At 46.0% G+C, this 20,495-nt stretch overlaps 1 protein-coding gene across 6 annotated transcripts in view; it reads left to right on the top strand.

Annotated features, from left to right (window-relative positions):
- MYO19 (myosin XIX) overlaps positions 1-20,495 on the top strand; it is a 34,017-nt gene that overhangs the window by 8,119 nt on the left and 5,403 nt on the right. For 3 of the 6 annotated variants that reach the window (XM_083587560.1, XM_083587561.1, XM_083587559.1), the window contains 19 exons: positions 5,657-5,801; positions 6,415-6,559; positions 7,063-7,211; positions 7,723-7,836; positions 9,077-9,209; positions 10,304-10,373; positions 10,593-10,695; positions 11,522-11,618; positions 12,011-12,087; positions 12,409-12,499; positions 12,849-13,020; positions 14,239-14,312; positions 15,256-15,377; positions 15,504-15,617; positions 16,767-16,943; positions 17,867-18,025; positions 18,982-19,089; positions 19,279-19,349; positions 19,883-19,992. In XM_083587560.1, the coding sequence (XP_083443686.1) occupies positions 5,739-5,801; positions 6,415-6,559; positions 7,063-7,211; positions 7,723-7,836; positions 9,077-9,209; positions 10,304-10,373; positions 10,593-10,695; positions 11,522-11,618; positions 12,011-12,087; positions 12,409-12,499; positions 12,849-13,020; positions 14,239-14,312; positions 15,256-15,377; positions 15,504-15,617; positions 16,767-16,943; positions 17,867-18,025; positions 18,982-19,089; positions 19,279-19,349; positions 19,883-19,992 (2,149 nt within the window). In that variant the 5' untranslated portion in view covers positions 5,657-5,738. Of the gene's footprint in view, positions 1-33; positions 171-5,656; positions 5,802-6,414; positions 6,560-7,062; positions 7,212-7,722; positions 7,837-9,076; positions 9,210-10,303; positions 10,374-10,592; positions 10,696-11,521; positions 11,619-12,010; positions 12,088-12,408; positions 12,500-12,848; positions 13,021-14,238; positions 14,313-15,255; positions 15,378-15,503; positions 15,618-16,766; positions 16,944-17,866; positions 18,026-18,981; positions 19,090-19,278; positions 19,350-19,882; positions 19,993-20,495 lie in introns of those variants that run through there. The other 3 variants (XR_014541913.1, XM_083587558.1, XM_083587562.1) reach the window with 2 other exon arrangements.

Here is a 20,495-nt window from a genome sequence, read left to right as displayed (position 1 = left end):
CCGGATCTTCCAGGGAGTCTGGAAGCCCTTCCGATTCAAACCCAGCAGCCTCCGCCTCCAGCTCCGCCTTTGCCCGGGACTGGCTGAGCCGTCCTTCGCCTACCTCCGGAGGACGTTGCTTTTCGCCGGTCGCTCTCGATCCTCTCCTTCTCCATATATACATGGAACGGGTGAGTCCATTTAGCCTCAAATCTCTTTCTCTCTGCTTTCTTTCATCTGTTCCTTATAAATGTAGTTATTTCTCTCTTCCTCTCCAAAAGTGCGGATCTCTTAGTTTAAGCCCCACAACTTATTCCCTCCCCCCCCCAACTCCACATGCTGCTTCTGAAAGGGAATGAAGCAAGAGTTCTCTTAAGGGTGTGCAGAGTTCTTTTCCCGCTCACTGAAGAGCAAAGGAAGGATCCCAGTGGGAAAGGACCATAGCTCAGTGGTAGAACATCTGCTTGGCATGGAGAAGGTCCCAGGTTCAATCCCCCGCATCTTCGGGTGGGGCTGGGAGTGGCCTCTGCCTGAAAACCTGAAGAGCTGCTGCCAGTCAGTGTAGACAACAATGAGCTAGATAGACCAGTAGTCTGACTCTGTATATGACACCTCCTCCTATGTTTCTATGAAAGGGGAAGGGGGTTTGATTTTCAAATCCCTCAGTACCCCCTTCTCATAACAATATATAAATCACTGCCTTTAGTTTGTAGTTTGTTATGTTTTAAGAGTTTTTCATCTATTTTGATTTTATTTGTTATCTATTTTTCATTAGTCACCCTTAGGCTAACCCTTAGGCATTGGCTTGAAGAGTGGTGTAGAGAAACTTGCATAAATAATAATGATAATAATAATAGTAATAGTAATAATAATAATAAGCGTTGCTGATCCCTGGCTTTAAGCTTCTTCTACATCTTCTGATGTGTTCCTGTCCAACGTTGTATGTTTATACCTTTTTGGGGTTTCTTTTATTTGGCTTTTCAATGACGACCCCATCCCCGCCCCTTTTCAATTTTAGCTCTACAAATGCTAGGCTGCCATGATTCTATAATGTCAACACGCTTACCTGGGAGTAAGCCCACTGAACATAGCAGTACTGTCTTCTGAGTAAACATGTAAAGGATGCCTAGGTCCTCCAAATTTTGCTGAATTACAACTCCCATCAGCCCCAGCAAACATAACCAATTGTCAGAGATGATGGGAATTGTATTTCAGCAACATCTGGAGGGCCAAAGGTTCCCTGCACCTGGGTTAGCACATTGAACTGGGAGTAGGGAGAATCAGTCTTACCTCCCTCATAAGGCTGTTGTGATATTTAGTTATATACGGGGGGGGGGGATCAATTTTATACCCTCTGGCTGTAGAGGCTCAGAGTGGATAGGTCAGATCCTTTATTAATCTGAACTGTGCAGGTTTCAAAACATGTCCCACTTGGAGCAGAGGCTTGCTTGAAATTGGAGTGTGTGTCTAGGCAAGCTTGGCTAATAACTGGGTGAATCTTTTGGGGCCTTTGGACTTTTCTTTGTTGACAAAAAAAAATATGTGCAAGGCACACTGGGTAAAGCTAATTCGAAATACAGCATTTTTCGTCATTGTAACAACAATGTGTCACAGCACATGACTTAAAAAAAAAAAGTGCAGTGACCTTGCCTGATCAAACCCAAAGTTCAGGACATCCATTGCCAATGATGACTATCCAGGGGTCTCCGGAAATCCACAAGCAGAACAAGAAGGTGTCAGCTTTTCCATCCTCCTGTGGGACCCCAGTATTCAGGTAGACTGTCCCTCTACTTGGAGGCTCAAAGTTGCTGAACTATGTCTCCCATAATCCTTGACCATTTGCCATGTTGTCTGGGGCTGATGGGAGTTTGAGTCCAGTAGCGTCTGAAGGGGACCAGTTTGCTCACCACTTAGTTTGGGCCTTGAAGGGCTGATCTCTCCCTTTCCCTCTCCCTCTCCCACTCCCTTTCCTTTTCCCTCCACTCTGACTTTCCTTTATTGTTTCTGGCCTTTTTTGTTTCTAAGCCTGATGCCAGGGCCTGTCTCTCTCTTATTTCTAACGTAACTTGATCTGGGAGATTATCGTTGTCTGAAAAACAGAATAAAAAAATTATAAATAAATAAAACTTTGGAAGGCCTTGAATACACTAAAGTAAAAAGACAGTATTGCTGTTGTTGTTTCTATTCTGCCCTTCATCCAAGGATCAGAGGGCAGTTTTCAATATAAAAATACAAAATACTTACCGTAAAAAAAAATACTTACCGTAGGATAGTAACCTACATACACGCAGTTTAAAAGACCATAGATTGTTTAATTAGCCAAAGGCCTGGGAGAAGAGGAATGTTTTTGCCTGGTGCCTAAACAGATGTAACAGAGTATCCAGTTTTCAGGAAGAAATGCAATATACACATCTGTAAACCAGAGATCGCTTTTTAGGAACATATAAAGCTGTCTGATACTGAGACAGACCATTGGTCCATCTAGTGCAATGTTGTCTACTCTGACTGCCAGCAGCTCTGCAGGACTTTAGATGACCGTTTTGCCCATTTCCTACCTGAAGATGCTGGGGATTAAACCTGCAACCTTGTGCATGTAAAATATGTCTGCCACTGACCTAAGCTCATTCCACACATTTAAGTGCCATTTTGTATAGATGTTCATTTATAGTAAACAACAACAACAACCCAAATTTCTAGCCCTTAAGTGTCTACAGACATTCATGAAAGTATTTGAAACATAGGACGTTGCAGTTGGATTTTTGGTCTATGTAGCTCAGTATCATCCACACTGACTGGCAGTGGCTCTCCGGGATTTCAGACAAGACCTCCCATCCCCACCTGGAAACTGAGCCTGGCACCTTCAGCCTGCAGAGTGGATGCTGTACCACTGAGCTGTTGCCCGTCTTTCCTCATTTTCTCTGCTTCTGGCGAGAAAAGTGCAAACTTAAGTTGACCAGAACAGTGTGGTTGCAGCAGGGAGCTCAGTCAGCTGGTGTGCTGTTTTATATTGTGATACATGGGCTGGATTGCTTTAGGTTGTTGGCCAACAATTATGTACTGGGGGGTTGTTGTAAGGATGGAGGGGTGGGAGCCCAGCCACCCCCTGGCCAAGGATCTGTTAGTGTCTCCTATTGCACTAAGGCCCTTCCTTCCTCTCCTCTGCTCTTCTGCCTCCATACTGACATCTCAGGTCCCAGCGCCCAGTGGACAAACTCTTGATTGCAAGGCCTTATAATGTTCCAAGCTTATTGAGTCACTTCTCGAATGCTCAGTTGTCGCACAGAAGCGGCTGTCCTCCCTCATGCTGCTTTTACATTCTCCCCCTCCCATACTTAAAACACAACATCTCTTAAGTACTTGACAACCAATCAGGGGCGGTTAAATTCCCATCGTGTCCTGTTTGGGAGCTTCCCAGAAGCATCACAACTGTCTTCTGTTGGAGACAGGCCACTGGATGGATTTTTGGTCTGGTCCGCCAAGGGGATTTAATGCTCTTGAATCCTGAATGTGGTATCACACATTGCTGTTACCGCAAATAGAGGCTCAATGAGAATTAGGAGACCCACCGGCCTTGGCACCCTGCTGAAGAGTGTGTTTGCATGTGGAAATCTGTTCTAACAATCCTTTCTAAGCAGGACAGGTTGTTTAAAGGGTAACTGTAATCCACAAAGAGGCCAACAATGGATCTTCAGAGTTAAGGAAAGAATAGCTTTATTGTTCCTGATGTGGGTTCCCCCCCCCCCAATGTTATTGACTTCAGACAGTCAGCATTCCATGCCCACTAAGCATGTTCAGTGTTCACTTGAGCTGTTTTTGGAGCCCTGTCTCTTCTTTGCGCCCCACTCCTTTAAAAAAAATGATTAATATTTTTTTGTACTGCTGCAAACTTAGTGCTTCTCCCTATCTCCTACACCTGGGCCTGCTGATTACTTCCCTTGCTTGTGTGGATGGGGCTGTTTATGGACCAGCACTCACCCCGTGAACATCAGAAATAAAGGGAATTCTAATTGGTGATCCACAAATATTGCTTTGGCTCACTAGCCAGCCACGATTTGTGATTGCCACCAGTCCCCTCTTCTGCATACTCTGGCATGGACTGAAGACTTGGGTCAGGGTCTTCTCTCATTAGTACAGGGAGTATAGAGAAGCAAGAAGAATGGGTGTAACTCTGAGCATGGCTGATGTTGGATATCACCCAACATAAGGGAACAGAGGTAAAACCAGCCTCCTGCAGATAACTTGGGGGGGGTAACTGGGGATGGAAAAACCAGGCTTGCAGGAAGCCTGAATGGGCACATTCCATGCTGCAACATTTTATTGCAAATCCCACGAATAGTAGTAGTGAGTGAATAATATGGGACTATCTCTTAAGCATAATTATTTTTGATGGGGGGTGGAATCCTAACCAGTGGAATGATCACAGGGGAAGTTAATAAAAACAACATCCCATAGCTTAAATCTGCTGGCTGGATTTGCTGCTGCTGGATAGAACCAGCAGTCTGGGTTGCTGGATGGTTTTTTGTTTTTTGTTTCCCTGGCGTGTAACTTTCCACTGGTCACGCCCGTGCAAAAATGTTCTGCTGTCGTTTTTCCCCACAGGCCTTCTTTTCCCTCCTCCCACAAATCTGTTTATAACAGCCGGGAAACCTTACATTTAAGGAAGGGGAAGAATCCACTTTGCTACCCTTAATCCAAAAGGACGCCAGAGTGCAAACAGATATTTCTCTAAACTCTTTTTTCAGTTAGGGATTTGTGATGTTGCCCCTTCCCATTCAATTTTGTATAATCGACCCTGGGGATAGTCCCCAGGCCCCACTTTGCCTCTCTAGACCCAGACACTTGCTGTTGCTCAGAGCGCTGGAATATAGAAAGCGGCGTTCTCAGCCGTACCTGGAGATGCTAGGGATACAACACAGAACCAAGCTACACCTCTTCCCTCACAGGATAAAACAAGTTTCCAGTCCTCATGGTGTTGTACTAAGGGCCAATTTAAATAGGAACAGAAGAAGCTGCCTTGTACTGTGTCAGACCATTGCTCCATCGAGCTCGGTATTTTCTATCCTGAGGGTGGGGAACCTTAGAGTAGATCCCCAGGTCAAATGCATACCCGCCATGTGTCCTGGGAAAAAAAGGGGGAACATCCCATATCTCCATGTGAAATTGCGGCGGGTATTTTGGGTGCTGTGATCTCACACCCTGAAAAAAGCATTTGTGGGGGGAGATAGCAGCGCAGGTCACATGCCTCACCTGGGAGCATGTCCTGGAAAACGCGCACCCCTGTTTTTAATCTAAAAAAGTTGGACTGGATGCATATGCAGCCCTCTAGGCCACACCTTCTTCTCTGTTTTGCTTTGCACCTTCCTTGAGTGTTGGTGTCTGGCTGTGAGGTGCCCTTGGTTCTGATAAGGCCCCTTGTTTGCCTGAACGAGGGAGAGAAAGCAGTGTGTGTGAGTATATGGAGAAATTAGCCTCAGTAAAACACACCTACCTTGCTCCATCTACTTTTGCCCCTAGCATGTGGCCTAGAAGGGAGTGTGGCCCTTAGGCTGAAAAAAGGGTTCCCCACCCCATGATTTATCTATCACGCGGCCCATTGAAGTCTTCCCTGTGACACTCAGTAGCATTTTGCAGGTTGCCAAAACTGCTTCAAGTAAACAACCTTCTTCATTCTATTCAGGGCTCCTCGTTTCTCTTGCTTGAGATTTCCTGCAACCTGAAGTCCGCCACCGTGGAGATTTTGCCAAGCTGGTAGTACTTCAATGCATTCTCCAACACGAACTTCAAAGCCCCACAAAATGAGAAGGGAAAAAATGCCCAAGCAGGTAATGTCAGGGAAAGCTAAGATGGTAATATGGAAAGGCTTCCAGTAGTGCCGGGAAGCCATCCAGGGAGCAGATCATATGGCCACCTGTCCAGAAGCTTAGAAGCTGCCTGATACTGAGTCTGGCCATGGGGTCCGTCTAGCTCAGTGCTATCTGCACTGGCTGGCAGCAACTCTTCAGGGTTTCAGGCAGGGAGTGTCTCCTAGCTGCTGGGGACTGAGCCTGAGACCTTCTCCAAACAGAACAGGGCCTCTACTGCTGAGCTACAGCTCTTCCCTAAAATTAAAGCAAGAATCTAGTCCTCATGGTTCTGAATTTAAGGGCCAGCTTTGATAGGAACATAGGAATCTGCCTTAAACTAAGCCTGGCCAATCTAGCTCAGTATTGTGTACACTGATGGACAGAGGCTCCAGAATTTCAAAGGGATTTGTGCCTGGAGGTGCCATGGATTGAACCCGGGACTTCCGACTGGTGGTGGCTCTCCAGAGTTTCAGGCAGGAGCAGATCCCAGCCTTACCTGCTTGTAAACTTACTTTCAGGACAGCTTTTTATATGGCAAAATCACCATGGTGATTTGGTCAGTTAGTGGCATTTCCTTCTGCCTCTTCTTCAGGTGAATGGCACCAAGAGTCACCCGGCCACCAGTTGTGATGAAGAGAATGGTCTCGGTGAAGATGTCAAATCCTTTTTGGGTGATGAACGGCAGCTCCATTGCTTTGATGACCTTACCAAAGTGAATCCTGTGACCACCACAACTGGTAGGGTTTAAAAACAAACAAACACCACTGTGCATTCACATGTCACTTGAAGACCGGGGTGGTGAACCTGCGGTCCAATTTCATGCAGCCCTCAGCATCACCCGGCACCCCAGGCTGTGGGCCTATTCTTGCTGTTCTGCCCTGGTCTCCGTTTTTTGGTCACAGCAGGATGTGACTGGATTATTCTCCCACATGCAAGGAACAAACTCATTTCCCCTAGTGCAATTCTTCCATTATGCCCCTTCCCCCCAAAAATAAACCCTCCTTACCTTGGTTCTTGGGATTGGGGCTGAACTAAAAAGACCCCAGTCCCCCAGCTGTCTATAATTTATACCAGCAGTGAGGGAAGCTATATCTCTCTAGATATTGCTGGGCTACAGCTCCAACATTTGGAGTCTTACAGCTTCCCCACTCCTGCCTTGTGTGGGGAAAAAGGGAGGTTGAATTCGGAAACATGAAATAGCACATTTCTTGCCATTGATGAAACCTTCCGCCGTCCTCAGTCCTGAAGTGCCTGCAAGCGAGATACGCCATCGACGTGTTTTACACCAATGCCGGCAGCAGCCTGGTGGCAGTCAACCCCTTTCGGCCGATACCGCCTCTCTACTCGCTCGAGCTCATGAGGGACTACCACACTGCCCCCCGCCTTCAGGTGAGTGAGGGGTGAAGGGAGAACTGCACCTGCTCAGCTCCTGCCAAATGAGATCTTTCCCAGGAGATGCCTGGAAAATAACTTAACAGTTGGTAGCTTTAAAAAAAGGAAGATGTAAAGGCTACACTTTCGGATGAGGTAGGGAAGGTTGCAGGCTTCCCATCTGCCCTGCATCCATCATCGCCCTTAAGTTCCCACTAAGCCATTAACCCAGGGGTGGGGAACAGATGCAACCCTCCACTGCCTTTTGGACTCCAATTCCCATCAGCCCCAGTCAGCCTGGCCCAATGGTTAGGGGTGAGGAGAGCTGGTGTGCAGAAAGATCTAGGGATCCAAGGGACTACAGTTCCCATCATCCCTGGCCAGGGTGGCCCATGGTCACGGATGATGGGGGCTGAAGCCTGCAAGATCCAGAGGCCACAGGTTCCCCACCCCTGTATTTAGTGAGCTGCGCCTGACAGTAGCCTTTCCCTTCCAAAAACACACCTGTGTTCGCTCTTTTGCTTCTTAGGAACTCAAACCTCATGTTTTCGTGGTAGCGGAGGAGACCTACAGGAATGTCCAGAGCCAGATCCCACCTGTAAACCAGTCCATCATTGTGAGCGGCGAAAGCGGAGCTGGGAAGGTAAGGGAAATGCTTCATTCAGGCATCTCTCTGTGATCGGCTGCCTGCTCACCCATCTCTGGGGGAAGACCATGTTGCTGGCTTGTGTAGGTGAATAGTGAACATAACTTTTTCTTTCATGCATTACCTCAAAGTGCAAGGCTTTTCCCAATCTGTGCAAAGTTCCCTGCATGTGGACAGCTACCATATCTGACAAAGGTGCAATGTAGCCCCGATGTCATTGTTTGCCACGTGCAAGGAGCTTTCTCCAAGTGTACTTATGAGCCATCCACTTTTGGTTTTGATAATACAATGCAGTTTCCTATTGAATCCAAACTTGGGAAACCATCACTTATTATGACCCAGGGGTGGGGACCTTTTTTTAGACCCAAGGGCCGCATTTCCTCAACCGATGCCGGTGCTGTCATTTTGGCCCCAGGCTAAGACCTTACTTATATGCTCAGGCATTTTAAAATTGTGTAAGCTGTTTATTCATTATATATCTCACCAGGGCCACAAACATATCATTAAAACAAGATCATTAGAAACATTCAAAAACAGCGTAAAAGCAATGACATTCCCTCAGCCCATGATTTCAGGGTTGTCAGGATCGGTATCTTTCAGCCATCAACTTGGGTAAACATGAATGTCTTTCAAATCATCCTGAAAAGCCAGTATTGAGGGAGACAGATGCACCTCCCCAGGGAGGGTATTCCACAAACTGGGAGCCACCACTGGAATAGGCCATGTTGCAAGGTCAGCACCAGCTAGCCCCCTGTGGCAGCACCAACACCTCACTTGCTGATCGCAGGGTTGGAGGTGGTGGATTGTTTTACTTGCTCTGTAGTTTTTTTGCAGCTTTATTTGTTCTGAATATTTTAGTATGTGTTTGGTATGTTTAAGACTTGGTTGGCTGGCATTTATTTTCTGTACCCTGTCCCAGTATCTGCATTGATGGCAGGTGGGGTAATATTTTTTACTATACTGATAAATGGGGAAGGAGAAGGAAGGTTGGAGTGTATGAGTCCAAGTTGCCCACAGTCATTGGCCATTCTGTTTAGCACATAGGTGAGCTGAGCAGTGCCTGTTCACACATTCAACAGCAAGTTCTGTGTACGTGGGAACAGTCTCAAAATGCTAGCTCTTCATTTGTGGCCTCATTGAAGCAGCTCTCCCTCTTTTCTTCCCTGTAAACACCTTTCTGATTCAATGACATCTGTCAAGAGCAGCCCACAGCTCACATTCATGACCATCTTTCCAGACATGGACCTCCCGTTGCCTAATGAAATTTTACGCCACAGTCGCCTCGTCCTCCACCGTCCCCAAAGGCAGCGTGGCAGTGGAAAGGATAGAGAAGAGGGTGTTGGACTCCAACCCAGTGATGGAAGCCTTTGGTAAATATGACTTTTGAATACAGTGGTGCCTCGCAAGACGAAATTAATCCGTTCCGCGAGTCTCTTCGTCTTGCGGTTTCTTCGTCTTGCGAAGCACGGCTATTAGCGGCTTAGCGGCTATTAACGGCTTAGCGGCTTTAAGAAAAAGGAAACAAACTCGCAAGAACTCGCAAGACGTTTCGTCTTGCAAAGCAAGCCCATAGGGAAATTCGTCTTGCGGAACGACTCAAAAAACGGAAAACTCTTTCGTCTTGCAAGGCATTTGTCTTGCGAGGCATTCGTCTTGCGAGGTACCACTGTAGATATATTCCTGCAAGTGTAGCAGCACAGATCAAACTGCCAAGCCACAGATTGTGTGAACTGTGGTTTGGGTTCTGTGGACAGCAGGTGAACCATGACTTGAAAGCTTCCTGAGTGGAAAGAATCCCAGCTGGACTTTCATTTCAAATTGAATTTAAAAGAGCCACCAAATAGAAAACTGCCTTCAGAGTACTGATTGGTATACTTTAAGGCTCCCAGTTGTTGATCTGCAGCCATTTCTTAATATGCTGCACACCTGATACCACATATGACATCAGGTGGTACAGATGTGTGCGGCTTCAGGGAAATGGTCTAGCAGGCCAGGAGTTTTGCATGTCTGTTCTACAGTAAGGTTACCATATTTCAAAAAGTGAGAATCTGGACACAAAGGGGGTTTTTTGCCAAAGTTGTTGAGAAATTTTTAGTTTTGTTCAAAGTTGTTGAGCTTTTTTGGAGCTATTTTAAAGGAAAATTGCCAGAAACGACACTGCCGACATGGGTTGCCATACCTCTGGATTTTACCAGACATTTTTGAGATTTCAGCTGGACACTGCTTCTGACTGCAGTATTCTGGCTATGTACGGGGAATTCCAGCCATATGGCAACCCTCTTCTACAGTAACAAGGATTTCCCATTGTCTCCATATGAAAGGTGAATTGTCTATTCTCAGAGTCTGTCAATCCGCTACATTTCCTTCCTTAAGAGGGAGAATTGCCTTGACTGGTGTGTTGTTTTTGTTTTTTGATCATTAATCTGCCTCTTCTCTCATTCTCCACTTGGGCTGGACTTCGCAGGAAACGCATGTACCCTTCGGAACAGCAACAGCAGCCGTTTTGGCAAATACATCCAGCTTCAGTTAAACAGGTATGAATTTAAAAAAACCACAGAGATACACACATACAGCTGGATAGCACTGAAGTTGGCTGACATTGCCACCGGTTCCTAACTGCAAATTTTGTGCTGTCTTTATTGTCATGAGAACATGTGCTGAACTTGGCATGCATCCTTGGGATTGATGGGGTTCACAAACTTCCAGATATTTAGAAATATAAAGAAAAATGATTTCTGAGCATTTTTCTCCAGGTCTCAGCATCTAACAAGTGCTTCCATCCAGACTTTCCTGCTGGAGAAAACAAGGGTTGCCTACCAAGCCCCCTGTGAAAGGAACTTTCATATCTTCTACCAGGTTTGTGCCATTGGTGTTTCTTGTTGTTATTATTTCAAATACATGACTTTTCCTTTTTGTATGCTTACATGCGGGGGAATGCACAGTCAGCATCTAGCTTCTGCTCCTTTGAGGGTCCCAAAATCGATAACTTAAACTTGTTAAGTATTTCTAAATTAACTGAACACAAAGAGCAAATCCCATGAAATAATTTGATGTCAGTTAATTAACACAGGAAGCAGCCTTCATACCAGGTCAGATCATTGGTCCATCTAGCTCAGTACTGTCTACACTGGGTGGCAGCAGCACTCCAGGGTTTCAGGCAGGGATCTCTCCCTGCCCTGTCTGGCGATTCTAGGGATGGATTCTGTGTAGTCGCTCCTGTTTATTCCAAGGTGTGGGTTTTGTGAAAGTAAGTTTAGGCAGACGTATATTATTTATATTTCTATATATTACTAGTAATTGGGGAATAAAGAAAACAATGATGTTAACTCCTCGTTCCTTCATTCCTTCATTTTTTTAAATTGGCAAATCTGTATGCAAGTTCCTTGGTTTAGGCAAATGCCTCTTTGCATGGAAAATATTGTAATTGTTTTGTCTTCAGCTAGATTTTATGTTACATCTGATAGTAATACTTTTTGTTACTTTTGTTTGTATGAAAACTTTCCCCTCTCTTAATATAAGCTACAAATTTTAAAATATGAAAGCTTTTAAATCTAATGTGAAAGAGTGATTCCCTTTTCTTGCCTCATTTTACTCTTCCCTACATTCTCTACACGCACACATATATAATTTGCTGGTTAGGCTTTGAGGAGAATTGCCTGAACTGTTTACTCTTCCTTTCCAGATTGCAAAAGGTGCCAGTCACGAAGAACGACTGGAATGGGACGTCCCTGAAGGAGCAAAATTCTGCTGGCTTCCGAATCCTGAAAAGACTCTAGAAGGTGTTGCTTTGGGACCATATATTGTGAAAGGAACCTCAGCTGCTTTAGGGGAAGCAGTGGGGAAGTTTAAGAATAAGCTTAAATAAATGTAGGCTCTCTATTAAGGAAAGGCTGGATGGTTATCTGTCAGGGGGGTTGCAACTGCTGCTGCGCTGAGGACTAGAAACTTGTGGTCCTCAAGATGTTGTTACTATTACCACTTTCTTGCCTGGATGGGGGCTAGAGAGGTGTGTGTGAATGTGTGTAGAAACTAACCTACTATACAAAGAGAAATTTTGTAGTCATTGCTCCACCAACGGCACCATTTCACACCTTTCTTCCTAATGGGGATAATACACTTAAGAGACCCACCATCTCCTTCTTTAACTTGAGGGTCTCTTTCTCTTCCACAGAGGACTCCTTTGAGGTGACACGAGAGGCGATGTCGCATCTGGGCATTGACTGCTACACGCAGAATAATGTTTTCAAGGTTGGTTGAAACACAGATCTGTGCCCCTGCTAGTGGCTTTACTATGATAATGCCTCTTCCTAATGCCTGGGAGGAGGGTGGGCCACACTCACCAGTGGCATGTGGCCCTCAGAAAGTTGCCCACAAGGGAATACAGACCTTGAGGTCAAAAAGGTTCCCTACCTCTGGCTTAAATCGTTGGCAGGGTGAACATTGATGACTTCCTACCCAGATTCTGCAGGGGCGTTTGGAGTGCTGGCTCCTAGCTAACCTGAATAGTCTATGTGCCCCAAAGTGTTCTCCCACCCCTGAAGCATCTTGTCTCTTTCTTTTCCCCCCCAGATATTAGCAGGTCTTCTCCACCTGGGAAACATCCAGTTCTCTGAGGCTGAGGACGAGTCGCAGCCTTGTGAACTGGACGACAGCGCCAAAGGTGAGTCGCCATGATCCCTCCGATTCCTGACCAAACTGGTTGTATTATTCATTATATTTTTAGAACAGCCTTCAGCCAAAGTTCCCAGGATGGTAGGCAAGAATTACAGCAGCCTCCTTCACACTAATACACTTCCAAACCATGGCTTAGACAGAGAGCATCATGCGGGTATTTAGAGGGCAAATCACTAAAGTGTGGTTTGGCTTAAGGTTGTGTGTGAACTTTTTTGAGTTGTCTTGCTCCCAGAAAAGAATGAGTGGTAAACCAAGGACAAACCGCAAGATTAAGTGGGAATCTTTTTTTAAAATAGCCACAGAACCTTAAAAAAAAAAAAATCTTCCAAACCCAGGATTTGCAAAGACTGCTTCCAGATTATTAAAGGTGCCTGTAGAGCAGTTGCTGGAAACGCTGCGGATCCGGACAATAACGGCTGGGAAGCAACGGCAGGTATTCAAGAAGGCTTGCCCCAAGGTTGAATGTGGGACGAGAAGGGACTGTCTTGCCAAGGTTGTCTATGCCAAGTAAGTGCTCTGGACCTTGTTTCAGGAGCTTCTTCTGTGTCACCCTCTCTCTTTGTCTTTCCTTGCCTTTTGTTCTCCCCCAAAAGAAAAGGAGCAGCCTAATTCTGTCCTGGTAACACTCCTGTAAGGTAGGCAAGCCTGCGGAGGAGAATATAACCTGTGCGGCAGATCTGGGTCTGGTTTGGCTTTCACATTCCAAGCCCAGTGCCTTATTTGCTGCATTGTGCTAGTCTCCAGGTGGTTTTAACTGCAAGACAATGATAATGATTCTGTTTACTTGATTCAGGAGTGGGGAACCTCAGGCCTGGGAGCCAATTGCAACCTCCAGGACACTTTCTGTGGCCCTCAGAGCTCTCTGTGGGCCACTCCTCCTTCCCAGCCACACCCCTCACCAACTTCATACCCCCCTTTAAATAATTGGCATGGCTGAGATGTGCCCCTGAACCTTGATGGTGCCTCTTTGCTTGTCTGGAGGGGGGATAGAGGAGTGTGTGTAGAAACTAGCCTATAGTTCAGAGATAACATTTGCTTTCCATCCATGTTTGCTCTGGCCCTGCACACCACTGGGATGTGGCCTGTGGGAGGTCGCCCACCCGGGACTGCCACCTCTGGCTGGAATTAGGAAGCCGGGAGTTATGGGTGGAGAATGGAATGGAGTGTGTGGAAAAGGGGAAGGCTGATTGGCTGGAACCCTGCTACGCAGATATGCCGCAACTTAGTCGGAGCAACTCTCACTCGTAATGAAAACCAGCTTGGCCAAGTTTGTGTTTAGACCTTTTCAGGTTCACAATTTTTTAGAGCCCTGATGGGGAACCTGTGGCCTTCCAGATGTTTTGGACTCCCGACTCCCACCAGCCTCCAACCAGCAAATAGCCACTGATCAGGGGTGATGGGAGTTGTCTGATCAGACAACCTTTGCAGGGCCATTGCTTTAAATGTTGGTTTGAGCCCATCTTTGCAATTCCCCAAGTTAACTCTGCACAAAGCATGTGTGCTTTTGGGGAGGCAAGGTGGGGAAAGGATCATTCTTTCACTTGTCCTAAGACTCAGTCTCAATACGGAAACAGATTTTAGGCTAGAAGATTAAGCCCTGCACAAGATCTGTGTCACAAACATTTAGACTTCTCTGTGTCTGCCTCCTCCCTTTGTAGCTGCTTCAAATGGGGTGTCCATCTCTCCAGCTGATTGGGATGGCACAGTAGCATTTTTCTATTGCAGGGTATTTGACTGGCTGGTGGCCGTGATCAATGGAAGCATCAATGCCGATCCTTCTGTCTGGAGCAACTTCATAGGTAACATTTTTCAATCTCTCCTGGGTGTGGGGTATCGACAGGGTTATTTGGACTGTGTACACACACAAACATATGAATCTTGCACCCAGGAAATCCAGACTCTGTGCTTTTAAAAAGCTGGATTCTGCAGCCTGGATATAAATCATTCAGACCTGGGGTGGGGTAGGGTCGGAGGCGGGGAATACTTTCAATTTGCAAATAACTTTCTAGACTGGTCACATGAATCCCACTGCACCTTTGCTTGCGGGTGAAGGCTGACAATGTGGGGTTTTGGCCACGGGGCAAATTTTGAATTTTGAGGAAGTATTGTGGGCACAAGATTGCTGCCATGGGACATGCACCATGACACAAAATGCCTGCCACATCTAAAAGAGCAGGAGAGATAGGACCACAAAATGATGTCAACATGCCCTGCTTCCCACCCCAAAAAATTCAGTCATCCCCATCAGTGGTGGAAAAGGCACTTCAACCAGCCACTTCCATGCTTGCTTATAGAGAGAAGCTGTATGCTCCTCTGTTCTGTTCAGAATGGGTGGACGGGTGGTGTCCAATCCTGGCAACTAGTGGGAAGGGCCCCAAAGCTCAATGGCTGAGTATCTTCTGTCCCAGGTTCATTCCCCAGCATCTCCAGGTAAGACTAGGAGACACTATCTGCCTGAAACCCTGGCAAGCTGCTGTCAGTCGGTGTAGACAGTATTGAGCTATATAGACCAATCGTCTTGCTTGATATGAGACAGCTTCCGACACCCCAGTGCAGACAGGAGTTGAGCAGAAAGAGCAAACAACCTCTCTTGTACGCTGTGGAGTTTGGAGGGGATTTTTCTAGAGACTTTTCGTGGGCACCACATTGGCGACCCTGGAGCGGGGGAGGGCAGGACATTGTTTTAAGTGAAGCACCCCAGATTGCTGGATCAGCCACCTTGTCTCCCACCCCAACTCCCAGGTCTGTTGGATGTTTACGGCTTCGAATCTTTTCCGGACAACCACCTGGAGCAGCTGTGCATCAACTATGCCAATGAGAAACTGCAGCAGCATTTTGTAAGCCATTTCCTCAAAGCCCAGCAGGTAATGCCCATGTTCGGGTTCTCCCACGAGGCTCTTTTGCAACACCCAGTTCCAACATCGGGGGGGGGGGCTTGGGCAACATGCTGTGAGTGGCCCCCCCACCTCCTCCTCCTTCTGTTTCCCCAGGAAGAGTATGCTGCAGAAGGCCTGGAGTGGTCTTTCATCAACTACCAGGACAACCAGTGCTGCCTGGACGTAATCGAAGGCAGCCCAGTCAGCATCTTCTCTCTGCTGAACGAGGTGGGTCCAGAGCGCTCAGTTTTCTGTGATTTGGGCCTGCTTTGAAACCACTAGTCATTTCTGGCTTTCTGAGAGTGCTGACATCCATGGAGTAGGCCTGTTGGATATATATATAGCCAAGACTGTGTGGCACAGTGGTTAGAATGTTGGACTAGGATTAGGGAGAAGCAATTTTATTTATTGCTTGTGCTTCTGCCAACCTCATGCTTCCCTAGCCCAAGCCTGCAGGCTTCATTCATTCAGTCATTTACTAACTAACTAACTTTCTATACCACCCTTCATCCTAGGATTGCAGGGCAGTTTACAATATAAAAACACAAAAATGCATACCATAGTAACAAACAAAAGCAGTAACCTTCCATCTTGTTCATGGGTAGATATTTCAGCTCCCCATTGGCTGATAAGCATTAGCAACTCACACCCGGAACATCTGTAATAAAGGGAGCTTTTTCACAAAGGCAGCACAGCCTCCTATTTACAGAGGAGTAAGAGATTTTGTCTTGAACATGGGTGGTTAGTCTTTTTCGGACCAAGGACCACGTTGACAAATGGTTGACCCTCCGGGGACCAAAGTGTAAAAGGTGGGTTTTGCGAAACAAGAAATGTTAACGCTTTAAGGGACACAATTTGGGTGGAGTGGGTCACAAAAAACGTTTGACATCACAGCAGGAAGAGTGATCAGTTAAAAACAACAACATTGAAAATCATCCAGTGAACTTCATGGCTGAGTGGAGATTTGAACCTTTATCTGTATTTTAATAGATTAGTTTTTATTATTATTATAATAATCACTTTGTGACAATTATCTTTTACATGTTTCCAGCTTTTGTGTTTTATCCGTGCGTTTTAATTTGTGTAAGCCACCTTGAGTCCTGGTCTGGGGAAAAGATGGGATACAAATAATAATAATAAATAATAATAACAACAACAACTGAACCCTGGTCTCCCAGGTCTTAGTCCAACACTCAGATCTAAGACTCAAGAGAGGTAATGCCTTTGTAGTTGGGAGGTTTGATTTACCCACAATGGCAAACACTTACTTTACTGATAGAGCTGCTCTCCATAGTGTCAATTAAAATTCACTTGGCATCCCCTCCCCACTTCCGTCAGTCCAACTTTCCCCATTCTTACTATCTCTCTCTCTCTTAGGAATGCCGCCTCAACAGACCCTCCAACACCAGCCAGCTTCAAACCCGGATTGACGTGGCTTTGTCTGATAACCGGTGTGTTAGCAGGGACCGGTTTAGTAAGGAGCCCAACTTCATCGTCTCCCATTACGCTGGGGATGTCCGCTATCAGGTGGAAGGAATGGTGGAAAAGAACAAGGTACACGCAGAAGTGCAATAGCAGCAGCAACAACAATTTATTATTTATACCCCGCCCATCTGGCTGGCTTTCCCCAGTGGCCATTTCAGATGCACAGGGTCCCTTTGTGATAGTCACAGCCATGCCCCCTTCTGCATTTTTTTTAAAAAAAAACCAAACCCTTCTAAGATTTTGCACTAAACTTATAATTATACAACAATAATAATTAGCGATGCATTGCAATGATCACTGCAGATCTCCATGTGTTGCCTTTCAGCTATTTCTACAGCTTTCTGCACACAAACATGGGCAAATGATTTGAAGTGCTCCAGTACCTTCTTTCGGAGTGCCTTAAAGTATGTGTTCCTTGAAGTTCCATTGTACATAACAGAGCTTGCACTCTGTTCTCTTGAAACTGAAGCACCTTGTGTTTCCCGTGTTCCTAAATGTTTAGCATTGGAGCATATAGAACAGCTGTTCCTTGATGTTCTTCTGCATAGGAGCTCGTCCTCAGTGGCCGACTCACCACCTTTCACTCTGATAGACTCCAATCAGCCCGGGTGTGAGAAGACTTATTCTCAGGAACAATAAAGCCTCTTTCAGGCTGTTTGGGTGGCTCTAAGGCATTGGAGACAGGGACCCTGCTGCAGAAATAACAAAACCTCTGGGTTTTGCGCAAGACCTCTGGGTATGCGCAAAGAGCTCTTTGGGTGCAGTGCCAAATTGCCTCCCAGTTATTGCCTCCTGGTCCAGGATATTCCCTTAAGTCACAGTATTTTGTTAAGTTGGAAGTATTCTCCATCCAATTTCTCCCAAGTTGTTTGCAAATATGTTGTCCTAACTATAATGTTTCCTCCTGCTCCTTGTAAATGTTTTACAGTTTTCCCTCAGAAAATAATAACAATTGCATGCTCCTTGTCTTCTCTTCCCTGCCCTCAAAAAAGGACCCCGTCCCCCCAGAACTGGTTCTGTTGCTACAGCTGTCCCAGGATTCTTTGCTTCAGAAATTGTTTCCTGTGGAAACCACAAGCCAAAAAACAAGCACAAATGACATCAGGACTCAGATGAAACCTGTGGTGGTTACAGTAGTCTCCAAATTCAAGGTTTGCCCCATATTTATACCTTTTTTTAAGCTAAGTACCTTCAAAGCTGTTGTTTGTTTTTCTTCTTACACACTTCTCTGTACAACAGTGAGGGCTAGAAGCTAGTGTTTGTTAAATAGACTAAAACCTGGGATTCTCAGAACAAATGGTCATTCTGTACACAGAACAATCGTCTGTAATGTTAGATTAGATGTTTCCAAAATGCCCAGCGGCTGGGAACCAGTTTCCCACAGGGCCTTGTTTCCCAAGCATCCTGTCATAGAGCTGTGTCTTGCTGAGGATTCTAGGCAGTTTGCTAGGTTGCAAGCTCAGGCCATGCAGGATCAGACTCACTGTTCCTCTGCACGAATTGGGTATGTGTTTGTGTGTGCCCAGAGTGCCAACAACACTCACCATGTCAGGGAATTAGAAACATAAAAGGCTGAATTACGCTGAGTAAGACCCACTAGTCCATCTAGCTCAGTATTGGCTACATTGGCTAGCAGTGGCCCTTTAGAAATTCGGACAAGATTCTCTTGTTTTTTCAAATCTTAAATTCAGCTCTCTGCATTTCCGCATCAGTTTGCAATATATACTTATCTTTTTAAATGCCATCAGTGTCATGGTGCGACTTTCTCTTAATGGACACATTTTTGCTATGCCATTTCCCCTAAACAATGCATTTGTCTGTATTTTTATGCACACTCCACCCTAACATAAGAACGTTTGGCTGGAGAACTCCAGAGCAAAATTTAGAGGCATGTGCATTTCAAAGCATGGTTGTGTTTCACTCCACACAGAAAGTGCGAACTAGCTGAATTGGCCTTTAAGCACGAACTGAAATTAATTTCTCCCCGTCCCTACTCTTGGGCATAGGCGGTATCATTTTCCCTCCCTAGGCATCAGCGCTCACAGCCTGAGCGTCAGAAATAGAGGGAATGATGAGCACAACGCGCTGTCCTGTGTTTGTCCCATAGGGGTCACTCGAGAAGCTGATGGAGATCCTGCACAGCACCACCCCACACTACATCCGCTGCATCAAGCCCAACGCAGATTGCCAGGCAGCTCTTTTCCGAAAGGACGAGGTAATGCACTCAGAATTGAACTTCCGAAGCTTGGGGGGGGGGGCGAGCTCAGTGCCGAGGCCACATAAGTACCTGTGCCGCAGGTGACATTTGAACCAGGGACGTCTTAATTCATAGCTCTGGCCTTCAATTTTAAGTCACTAGAATGGGCACCAGCTCTCAACCCTGCCTTATCATCCTATCATCCAGGTTCTGCAGCAGCTGGAGGCATGTGGCATCGTGGAAGCTGTCAACATCAGCGCTGCAGGCTTTCCAATTCGGTAAGGCTGTACACAGTTGCATTTGCCCCTTGTTTTTATATTTCGGGGGACACTGATTTGCCCATGTTCATCTGGATTCCTTCTCCCTTTAGGGTGGGGGGAGTAGATTGTACAAATTCAGGCTGATTGCTGGCAGCAACCACACTACACTGTCCCCCCACCATAAAACAAGTAGATTGCAAGTAGATATCTATTAGAACAGGGAGGTCAGTCTAGGATGCAACCTTGTGCTGCCACATCTAAAATTAAAGTAGAAAAAGAGGGGATCACAAAAGAGGGTGTGCATGCCCCCCATGCCATCACTGTGTGGAAAGGCTACCACCACTCTTGCTCAGACAGAAACTCTTAGCACTTCTCTTCTGTTCAGAACAGATGTGGAGGTGGAGCATTCAATCCTGGCATCCAGTGAAATGTGGGCACATTTAGTGTAGGAGAGGCTGAGCAGTGGGAGTTGTGTTCAGGATGCCTCGGGCTCCACTTGTTTAGTCAACAATGATTTTTTCTCTCCCCCTCCCTTCCCTTTGACCTGGCAGGATTTCCTTTGAAAACTTCATGGAGCGTTATAAAGTGCTAAGGAGATCAGCAAAGCAAAAGTCAAACACCACGCATCAGGAGAATGGCTTCTCCCACATTATGGGGAACGGTGTGTTTCTTTAATCAAGTCTCTTTCCTTAGTAACTTGAAATATGTCTGAAATTAACTGATCTTTCCCAGCTTGGTGTACTGAAAAGCCATCTAAGAGACTCTTCCCCCACTTTAAATTCCTGTCTTTCTCTTCAGACTTTCTGGTGCTATTTCTGGGAGCCAGCTAAAAACGAAGAGCACAATGCTTAGGTGCTGGGTCAAGTTTCCTGCACGTCCCATTTTGAGTGTGGATAAGCAACCTTGGAATCTTTATTTCAGATTCTTTAAAAATTGTATTTATGTCTAGCTCTTGTGTTGGGTGGCGATGCACATTTTTATCACCCCTCAATGGCAACGATGCAACTGTATTCTCCCTCCTGTAACAGGCAGCGTGCCCCTATAGACCAGTTGCTGGGAATCACGAGTTGGGAAGAGCACTCTTGTACCCAGGTTCCCTGTAGGCATCTAGTTGACCTTTCGCCTGGTCCAGCAGGCTCTTCTTATGATCTTATACAAGCCAAA

The sequence above is a fragment of the Podarcis filfolensis genome (genome assembly GCF_964270895.1).
Source record: "Podarcis filfolensis genome assembly, chromosome: 15".
NCBI classification, from domain to species: Eukaryota; Metazoa; Chordata; class Lepidosauria; order Squamata; family Lacertidae; genus Podarcis; species Podarcis filfolensis.
The sequence above is the reverse complement of the archived record's forward strand: the minus strand, read 5'-3'. Positions and strand labels throughout refer to the sequence as shown.